The following is an 11275-nucleotide window of genomic DNA, read 5'->3' as shown; positions in this document are numbered from 1 at the left end:
CGGAGCTGTTGGTGTTGCCCAACGACAACTTACACAGCCGTATCAGTTTTGCGGGGATACCAAATTCAGACACCGCGGCATAAAGGCAGCTCCTTTTCGTGCTGTCGAAAGCAGCTTTGAAATCGACAAAAAGGTGGGGTGTGTTGATCCTCTTTTCACGGGTCTTCTCCAAGATGTGGCGCATGGTGAATATCTGGTCCATGGGGGACTTTCCAGGTCTAAAGCCACACTGATAAGGTCCAATCAGTTTGTTGACGGTGGGCTTAAGTCTTTCACACAGTACGCTCGATAGAACCTTATAGGCGATATTTAGGAGGCTTATCCCACGGTAATTGGCACAGTTTGTGGGATCTTCCTTTTTATGGATTGGGCAGAGCACACTGAGATTCCAATCGTCAGGCATGCTTTCTTCCGACCATATTTTGGCAGTACTTTTTTGGTAGTTGGTCTTTTGGATAACTGTTACTTGATTTATACTCACCTCTCAGCTGAAATTTATTAGAGCCACAGTGGTGACTTGTCCGAAATATATGGCTAAACCCTTGTCTTTATAATAAAATCAAATTCTTAGCCATAACATAAAATTACTGATTTTATTTCTTCTTGAAAACAACATGTAAACATGTAAAAAATGAGAATATAATTAATACGTATGTCTTGGAGGATAAGAAAATACTACGAACTTGTGGAACATCAAACATAATATTTCAGTTTTTTCTTGAGTTTGTTTATTATATATTTTTATGAAAATGACATTTCTTTAAAAGTTTGCAAAGTTAAAGAGAAGCACTTTATTGAAGTTAAATGGCAAATATATTGAACTAATATATATAAAATGCTAATGTCATATTCATGGCAGGACAATAGCTGCAGTGCTTATAAACCGTTAAAATATTTAAATCTTTCCACATCGATAAAAATTAAGAAGTTATCTCAATAAATTATAGTTGTCTCAACAAATGAAGGAAATAATTTATATTTGAGTAAAGTTGCTTCATTCATAATTCTTTAAAATTTTCGGGAAAAAATTTACGATTTTTGATAGCCGACGGCATTTATTTAAAATTTGATCCTGCCTTGCATACTTTTTCTAAATTAACGGAATACAAATACTGATACATTTATACAAAAATCAAACATTTTTTTTTTTTTTAAATTACAAAACACTAAAAATATCTAAAATTATATAAATTACATCACAACACAAGTGGAGACATAACCAACCAAAATTTGAATTAAAAAGCACTTATAGTTGAATCACACAAATATATGTACATACCAACACATGCGACCACACACCCACAAGTATCCGCACGCGTTTTGTTCAAACAGGATACACATATTTACGTACTCCTACGCGTCGTGTACCAAAAACAAAAGCATGATTGAACGTCGCACCTCTATGTCTATGCTGAGCACGCCAATCGACGCGCTGCTCGACGTAATGTTGCATGCAACACCATTGCTCTCTGTCTATTTGTTGCCAGCGCGCACACACGCACACCGCCTTTGCCGATTTGCGGCATCAACCTACGCAGCAGAAAATGCAATGCAAACGAAATGCAGCGGTCAGTCCCAAGACCGCCAAAAACCAACAAAAACAAAAACAAACACAAAATATCAAAGCGTAAAAAACGCAAAGCGAAAAAGCATGATTTTTCAAATAACAGCCTACAATTGAACTGCTGCCCCAACATTGCATTGCGGCCCACAACTACTGCGTACTACCCAACACACATCTGTTCAAGCACACTTGTATGAAAAAACCGCATCAGGCTCAACAACACCACAAAAAGTCTATTTTTGCTAAACGAATTTATATGACGCGCTTGGGAAACTCAACAAATCGCCACGCTCTTGACCCATTCCCACATACGGAATTGGAGCATGTCGCCTTCATTCAAACAAAAACAAATGCCAGCAACTCGGCAGCAAACAACAAAAATTGCTAAGCGCTGTGGAATCATGAGCGGCAGCACGTGCTGCATTTGATTTTCATCGTTATCTTCATCATCACTAGCGCAAGCATAGTAATAGTTCGTCCTTTACGCCTTCGCACATAGTGCGCACCTTTCGTGCTTTCGTGGCGCCGTCAGCTGTCGGCCGTCGACGGCTAACTCACAACTAGCCGACTTTAGCAAAACATAGCGCAACTCACACCACGCTCAGTTGGCAGTGAGGCCACCTAAATCCGCTACGCCACACTCTCTACACCGTGCTTGCTCATTTCCCCCGAGCTCATGCTAATTCAGTTTTATTTTTTCCATTTAGCTTTTCCAATTTTATTTTCATTTTAAAATTTTTCCACCCACTCCAACAACACACACTGCTTTCTGCTCATTTTTAACAAGTCGCCGCCGCAGCCTATGGACTGCGCGTTGTTGTTTATCAAGCATGCAATCCCGCAATCCTTTACTCATCATCAGTCACACCGATGCCCATTTTCCAAAATTCACTATGCCACATGAAAAAAGTGAGTATATCGACACCTCCTCCAGTTCGCTGCTCATAGGAGACGAGCTCCAACGCTTGCTGTCCGCCAAATGGCGCGCCAACACCATCAACCTTTTTCCATTCTTTTTTCGTATCCGAAATGCCGACACCGGCCCCAACCACCCGTAGTTTTTGCTTTTATTTTTTATGCTCATATTTTCCACTTTTTATTTGGTCGCTGCCGTCGCACGCACACGCCACCGTAGCGCAGTTGCTTTGTTGGCGCTGCTTGTTTTCATTTGTGAGCGCTCCCAACGTGTTTTATTCGGGAGGGACACCCTCACCCTTCTTTTGAAATGGACGACCTATTCTGCTTACGCTTAATCCAACCCTCGCAATTTCCCAGTCACTCTGTTTCGGCAGCGCACCCTACCTCGGTTACCATATGCAACTACCTTCCCATTCCACTAGTTTCGTATTGTTTGACACAAACCCCGTCCCACACTCGCCACATCATCATCATCATCAACGTTGCGCCTTCCAACAAACTTCGCTAACCGTCCGTGTGCTCGTTTTCTCATACCATGCACGGCCACATCAATTCCGCCCAGTTGTCCCATCGCTAACATAGCTCGAAAGGCGCGCCAAACCTCATCAACGTTACGAAAAATACACGCGCACAAAACTCAGCTGTTTCGAGTTGCCATCGGCAGTCACACAGTCGCCCCAACTCTGTATTCGCTGGTTCTGGCATTGACTCGCCGCTGTGTCGTTTGCGCTAACGGCCCGATCCGCACCAATTCGAGCCGATAACAACAACCCTCCGACTAGCTTTTGGCACAACGGCGCTCACACAATACGCCTTCCGTACCTACCCTAAGTCATACGACCGTCAGTTCCACGCAGTCGAGGCCATGGTAGGTCTACACCTAACCAACCCAGTCACATGCGGCGCGACCTACGTCGTCGCATCGTTTTGTCTGCTTTTCCATAAAAAAAATCTATGCTTTGCCGACGCACTGTCGCACGCACCGTCATTTCGTACGGTACATCAACACTGCTGTCGTACGCCAGTTCGTCGTCTATGCGTTCGGTGCACAAATTTCATTAAACTGTTTTCACTTCACTTCGTTCGTCACTTTGACATTTTGTCGCTTATCGCCGTTTCTGTGTTTTTATCTAGCTGTACTTACCTACGCCGACATGCCGCGCGCCCGTCTTTGGTCCACAAACGCTTCAAGTCTACCCCATATACCGCACGCTCTCCGCTCGAGTCCACTTCTCAATGTTTACAACCACTTGGCGCGCGCCAGCGACCAGCCTACTTCATTCATTGTTGCACATTTTTTCCATTTCTCTTGTGCGTTTCTCATTCTTCGACGTCACACACAGGCCGCCTTATCGGCTATTTTCTTTTACGTCCTTCCCACTCAGCCAGCATGCAGCGTCATCAACAACCGTACATATAGACAAATACATTACCGTTCTGTTGTGTAGTCCTTAGCTTACACTCACTCACCCACTCTCTCTCTTCTGCGCCCGATCTGTGTACCGACGTCCTTCGCCCACTCTGTGCGCATGCCCATTACTACTGGTCGTCTCTTTCTGCTATATCCTTTCGCTTCTTCCTTTTTCTCCAGCGGCGAGGGGTAGATGACGGCGAACACCACAGCTCAGCTATGCTCAGCTCGTTGCTATCTCTCATATGTTGGGCCGGTTTAGCGTGCTCGTGTGGACTAGTTGGGGTTGACGTGCAGCAAACAGCTAGGATACGGTGACGGTGTGGTGCGGCTATGTCGGCGGCACATTCCGTTTTATCAAAAGTTAAAACTCAATTGCTTGTTTCTGTTTTGGTCAGTCAGCAGTTGTTATCCGGTGGCGTTAGGTCTCTCGTCGTAGTCAGTAAAGTGTCGTACACGAGGCGAGCAGAAAACGTGTGCTAGCGGAACATGATATGTTAATTAAAAATAAAAAAATTGCCGAAAATAGTCCAAAGAAAATGTGAAAAAAATTATTTAAAAAAAAATTAAAGCAAAAATATTAAAGAAACGCATAACTCAAAGTGGTGGAATTTGTCTCAGAGACATAAACAAAGAGTGGCCACAAAGTGTACGCTGACAGTTGCTTGGCAGCAAGTTCCAAAAAAACCGTTACTTTCAAAAAAGTTTTTCAAAAGCGCTGAAGTGGAATATTTATGCTTAAAATCTAAAAGTTACAAAAAATCTTGCGCCTACAAAAAACAACAAAGTGCAGTCCTTATTATCTGCTAGTGTGTACTGACAGTGCTTGTGTAATTACTGTTAACTGCAACAATTCACGCTTAAGCAACATCCGTGAAAATATTCACAACAAATCCGGCATTAAATCTAAAAAAAACTTCTTAGAAGTATCCTACGCACGTTAAGCGCCAATTAATCTCGCCACTTCGCATTGCCAACGCTTGAGCCGTTGTTTTTGATTTTCATTTAACGGTATTTCCTATAGTCCAAAGCCGGCGTTCAGCGCATAAAAAATATCCAAAATTCCGAAGAATCCGAGAAAAACACCAAAGCAGTCGACACGTACAGCGTCGTCAACCGGTACCGGTGGCAGCAGTGGTGGTGGCACCACTAAAATGGCATCGAAACGCAAAGCATCGGTGCTGCTGCATAAGGTAGGTGGCAAGTTGTTGGAAATTTTAAGAAAATATTAAGGAAATAATGCTTCAAATCACTTATAAGATTCTATTTAAAATATAGAGTAAATGTTATAACGGAGTTGCCGTATCAGCGAAATTGTGTGTCAAAAAGAAAAAAATCTGTGCAATTTTTCGTTCAGGAACTTTTCATAGCGAGGTTTAGAGCTCTTTGTCATAAATTATGACCAGAAACAACAAATAATCTTCTACTGCTCAAAATTCCTTATTCGGACCAATTAATATAAGTGTTCCACTCTTGGAAACAGTACAGAAAGTCTATATTTGCAAGTCTTCTCCCATAAAATATTGCAATATTTGAAATGTAATTTATTAGTAAAACTAAAGTTTTATGAGGGTAGTATTACTTTTCTAGTTACTCAATTTAAAAGATCTAATATTGTTCTCATATAAACTTTCCAGAAATTTGTATTGCTAGAAAAGGTCTGACACAAATTATTTTCAAAGTTTGTCCACATTTTTGCAGCAATAAATCACTTCTACCAAAACAAAAAAATCTTATCAAAATTTCCCAAAAAAGTGTTATATTTGAATTAAAGCAATCAAAAAGTACAGCGACATCTATTGGTATAATGAAAAGATCATACATACCGGATTGTGAGTGAGAAGTAATTATAAACTTGTGAACAAAAAATCAGTAGCCTTTAATAATAACAAAAATATCAGAATATCATAATTTTTTGGACTGGAAACGTCTATATTTCTACTCAGGATTTACTAATAAATAGTACTTAATATAACCAGATACATATCGACCTCTTTTGTTTGTAATATGAAACTAACCAAGACAATTTTTCTATAAACCTAATTCAAAAGACGAATTATCAGTGAAATGTATTAGAATTTGCTATATGATTCATATAGAAATTACAGCGAAAAAATGGAAAAGATTACATAGCACTTTATAGATCTGAAAATCATAAATTGAGATTTTTTTCTTTGAAATACATATCATGTTCAGCATTAATAAACGGTTGAAAACTAGAATACTCTGCCTCATTGTATTATTAATTTTGAAAAAAAAAAATGATCTAGATATGAGTATATGTTGAATCAAGATCGGTAGATCGGAAATCCAAAATCCAGAACCTTCAACTGATGTTAGAGAGCAACAGATATTAAAGCATTATTATAAAGTGGTTTAATAATAGAAATTGATTTGTTCGGAATAATCTTAAAGATGTGTAAAGCAGCTCTCATAATGTAGATCTCGCTTGTGTTATGAGGATAGGTTTCAAGACGAAAATATTCTCAATAAGTTAGGAACTGTAATTTCTTGTACTCTTGAGGCTAGATTATAAACAAAAAACTAAGAAAAACGCCTTCAGCTGTTTTATGAACCTGCGCAGCAAAAATTCTTTCCTAAGATAATTAAATTCGCTTAGATGATCAGCTTAGATATTTCGGCATTATTCTTTAGAATATAAAATTATCAATCTCATATTTAGAAAACTCTTTCGACATATGGAGAACTTAAAATCACGGAAAAAACTCTTTTAAAAACAAAAAAAAAAATCTCATAGAACCCAGATCCAGATATTCTAAGAGGGTGAAGAAAATGTAAGAACCCCTATTTGATCGAATAACCTACCGATCCATATCACATTTAGTAGAAAAAGCTATCAAAACAAGTCAAGGCGCGACAACCATTAATATAAAATCTTTGAAAATTTCTAAATCGTTATATAAGGAGCTTTATTCTTTATTTGTAATACAAACAAAATTTCAAAAAGTGTTTTAGGAGATTTTTTTTGACTTTGAGAAGAAATAATTTTAGGGGATCTTAAGGAAACCATATTCCAGCAATTACATTTTTAACCACCAAAATATATATAGGAAACTATCATTTCATTTAAAGGAAAACCTTGGATACCTTATGGTTTAAATTCAAAATTGAACAAAAATTCGAAATCTTTAACCTATTTAAACAAATTTGAAGGTCATTCTCAAGCAAACTCTACGAAAGGGGCCTAAAACTTTAATGTTCTTCTAACTTTTTCGAAACGACCAGTTAAACTACAGATTCCCCTCTTTATACGAATTTTAAAACCTACACATTTTCTTGGAAACGAACTCGTTTCATCAACTCATACCAATTCAAGAATGTTTGTGTGTATGTCCATGCAAGGCATAAATAAGTCCAGCTACAGTACATTCCAACACTTTAGGCCTACACACCATATATTTTGGCAGCAATTTCCATCAAAACTAATGCCTAATCAATTTCGAAGCAAACGCTTCAATCCAACGCCACAAGCAACAAGAAAAACAATAAGTGAAAACAAAAACAAAAAAACGAGAAACGAAAAGAAGTTATGAAGGGAAGCACCCCAGTTGCCGCCGATTCATGGTTTATTGTTTTTAGCAAAACTTTTTTTGCCTCACACAGCATTTAAAGGCGACACGGACGCAAGGGACGTTGTACGAACGCAAACTTACTAATTCCCTATGAAAAAGAGATGAAGAAAGACTGCCAAGCATAACTTCTTCAATAGAATGTTTTCGGACCCGCTCAAGACACGAAACAAGCAAAGGCAAGCAATAGCAAGTAAGGCAAGCAACAGCAACAACAAACAACTCGTACCTACACAGATAACTGGCAAGTAGAATGTCGTAGAAACGAAATCAAAAAAAAAAGTTGCAAACAAGAAAAATGAAAGTACGAAGTGAAGGGTCCGTTCGGCTGCTAGCAGGGCGAATAGAAAAGTAACGCTGTGGCAGGGGTGGTGGCAGTCGAGGCGAGTGTGCTGAGGGGGAAGAGTGAGAAAAAAGTTAATCATGCCTTTTGCACAATAAATCCCATTTTGCAATGTACCAAATATAATGGATGGATAGATGACCCCATAGACGGACGTACGGACGGACGGACAGACAAAGTTAGTAATGTTGGCGAGCGGCAAGACGAGTGTACGGCGTGTGTGCACGACATGAGTGCAGGGACGTTGGCAGGCTATGAGGAGGGCGTGTAAAAGACCATCAAACTTGGTAAAGTATGTACCCCTAACACAGAGGCACACACACACGAGACGACCGACAAGACGTTGTAGCAACTAATAATACGAATGTGTACATACATCTGTATATTTGGTGCCAGAATAGTGCTGGCACACCAACATAACGCCTCCTTATATGCTTGTAACACAAGCAACACACACACACTCACACAACATTTATTGAAGCGCGCTTTTAGGGGCTATTCGCCCTGCTTTACAAATGCACGCACGTTTAGTGCGCTGAGTAATGGGGTTGTCGGGCTGATTAGGTTTCCAATCGCTATGTGGGGGGTTTGTCGTTGTAGTAAAACTGAAAGAAATAGCAACAACAAGCACAACAACAAAAGACGGCACAAGCAATACGGTAAGTCCAACTAGATCGGTGAAGGTGCCTTGCGCTTCTAAGATGTGTCGATGTACGAGTATATTTAGAAAGTTGTTATTGTTGTTGCTTGTTCCTGTTTCTTGCGGTTGCCCAACTCCATTTTGATCGCTTTTCCTTCTACTCCGTCAGCAACTGCGTTCTTCAGCGTCTACTATTGGGGAGTTCCGCTGACTCGCAGGCGGACGCGTTATGTCTTTGACGTCGGCAAAGCTGCCGACTGTGGCGTCATTTGACTTGCTTTCGTTACGAGGGATATGTGGTACAGTGGGTTGAAGTTGGTGAAAAATAACATTTTTTGATGATTTTTTTGTTGCAAAATTTTTATCGACAATAAAAGAAATAAGTTCACAATTCTCAAGAGGTAAAGCATTTTTCAGTTTTAGCTAATATAAAAAAATTTATTTTTAAAAATCTATATTTTTTCAGCATGATTTTTTTTTTGTTAAAATGAAATAAAATATTTAGACTTTTTATTAGAAAAAAATAAAAAAAACTCTCAAAATGACATATAATTTTTTATTTATTTTAGTTCTACTTTGTTAAAAAAAAAATAAAAAAATCTAACCAAAATTATATAAACTATTTTTTCATTTAGTTTTTTGGATTTCATTTTCATAATATTTCAAACGTTAAATAAAAAAAATGTTCCTATGACGATTAATTCTAAATTTATTTTTTTTACTGTATTTCTAACTTAATTAAGTTCATTTCAGATAATTAAAAATTAATATGAAAATTGTTTCTACATAATACTCTATCATTACCCAAGCATTAAATAAATTTTCGATTTTAGATTGAAAAAAAAAATGTTTTTATTTTCCAAAATATTTTGAAAATCTCCAAAAAAAATAATCACATACAATGTAATCACCTTCAACACACTGTGCCACTGCTCGCCTCTAACGCGTCGTAAGTAATTCATCAAACTGGACATTGGCCAGAAAAGTTGATGACGATTGATGAAGGGTAGAGGCATAGTAGCAGCTTCTTGGGTGGCTCTGGCCATGGCATTAGAGATGGGGGAATGCTACTCCCCCTCCCCAAGAAGGTACGCAAAAAGGAAATTTATTGGTTTTGTGTAGGGCGGGGTAGCATGGGAGGTAAGACAAGCTAAAGTGCCTACGGTGCTGGTCATCGCGCATTCATTGAATACTTGGTGTAAACTGGCCGGCAGCGAGGGAAACAAATTTACATATGTACTCCATATATATAAATCGTGAAATGGGTGTATATAGTGAGGCACAAGTTAATACACACACGCGTCATAAAGTATATGCGAGTGGCTTGTGTTAGAAATGTTTGAGGTAACGCCGGAAGAAGGAGGTAAGATAGCTGTGAATATGGAATCATATTGTATTCGTGGGGTTTCTACAACACTGAGGCGATATGTATTTCATATATTTGTACCCAAAAATACTCAAATAAGCGTAATTGTAAAGATATGTATGTACGCTACAGGTTTTGTGGGTTTAATGCTTTAAATGCATATTCATTAATATATATCGCCTAGTATATGTGTTATATATAAATATGTATTTATATGTACATATATCTGTAAATATGTTTCCTCCATATTATTGAGTAGAGTAATGACCTTAGCGTATTTCGGAATATTTTGAAATATGAATCAATACATTCTACTTAACATTACTTTAATAAGTCAAACAATACAATATTTTTTTCATTATTATTTTAGATTTTTATTGAAAGTTACTAATTTCATTTCTTTATATCGTTATCGCTTCAAAATAGTATGTTTCGATCTCTGAGCCTTTATAAAATGGTTGAGAATTACAAATATTTTTTATAGAGCAGTGAAATATGTAATTTTTTGTGTGATATTTTTCATTAACTCAAACTGTTTTTGAAGACATTCAGATATTAGTATCTAAACTTTTAAAGAATGAAGCAATCCCCTGCTCCTTCTCTTAAATGTTTCCAAATTTTTATTTTACAAAATTTTACCTACTCACCACTCACACTACGCATAACTGCTTTAATTCACTCAAACTATTTGAAATTATTCAATATTTAACCACTCTCTATAAGCCTGCTTCAATAACTTTGTATTATATGTGAGTTAAATTAGCTGAGACTGAGTTCTCCAGCAAGCCATCAACCATTTAAGACATATTTGAAACGCAACTTTGACAACGGTTCAACAGGAGACAAGCCAAGTAAAGCGCACAGTAGCAGTATTTTCCTCCAACCCTCAAACACACACACATAAACAATTCTTATTTGAACCCTTTTCGTTTGGCGAAAATTACTAGAAATTGCCAAGAATTTTACTTGTCTGAACGCTAGTGGTTTGGGTAGCGAGCTGCTAGCACGCTCGACGCAGGATGCTTAGAAGTTATAGCATACACAAACAATAAAAAAAATTTACTCAACAGAGTAAAAGCTTAGAATTTGGCAAAATTGAAGGAAATGGAAGGTGAACGCAACGCCAGCAATATTTGATGTGCCAAGATGCTGTGGAGGCAAGCAGACGTACCCCAGCCGACGGCAATGCTGTGCGAGTTTGAGGCATCATTAATATGCGAGCACGCACACACACACTAAGTACAGTTAGAGTGTAGAGTAAGACCCGAAAAACTCACTGCTTCCATTGCTGCTGGGTGTGTGTGTGTGGGTACTTTTTGTAAGAAAGACGCCTGCGGGCTGTGCCACATGCCCCAAACTGCCAAAATTCGGTGGCAACTGCAAAAATAGAAAACGGCACATACTCATATATACATGTATATGCCTGGCATATATACAAGGAGG

At 38.3% G+C, this 11275-nt stretch overlaps 1 protein-coding gene across 1 annotated transcript in view; it reads left to right on the top strand.

Annotated features, from left to right (window-relative positions):
* Window positions 1–4303: 4303 nt before the first annotated feature.
* The window catches only part of LOC105212042 (homeotic protein female sterile), a 47443-nt gene continuing 40471 nt past the window's right edge, over window positions 4304–11275 (top strand). Inside the window, exon 1 of the mRNA XM_011183791.3 lies at window positions 4304–5086. Coding sequence (XP_011182093.2) covers window positions 5048–5086 — 39 coding nt within the window. The 5' untranslated portion in view covers window positions 4304–5047. The remainder of the gene's footprint in view (window positions 5087–11275) is intronic.

Source organism: Zeugodacus cucurbitae, chromosome 3 (genome assembly GCF_028554725.1).
Source record: "Zeugodacus cucurbitae isolate PBARC_wt_2022May chromosome 3, idZeuCucr1.2, whole genome shotgun sequence".
Taxonomy (NCBI): domain Eukaryota; kingdom Metazoa; phylum Arthropoda; class Insecta; order Diptera; family Tephritidae; genus Zeugodacus; species Zeugodacus cucurbitae.
This window is presented reverse-complemented; position numbering and strand designations above follow the sequence as displayed.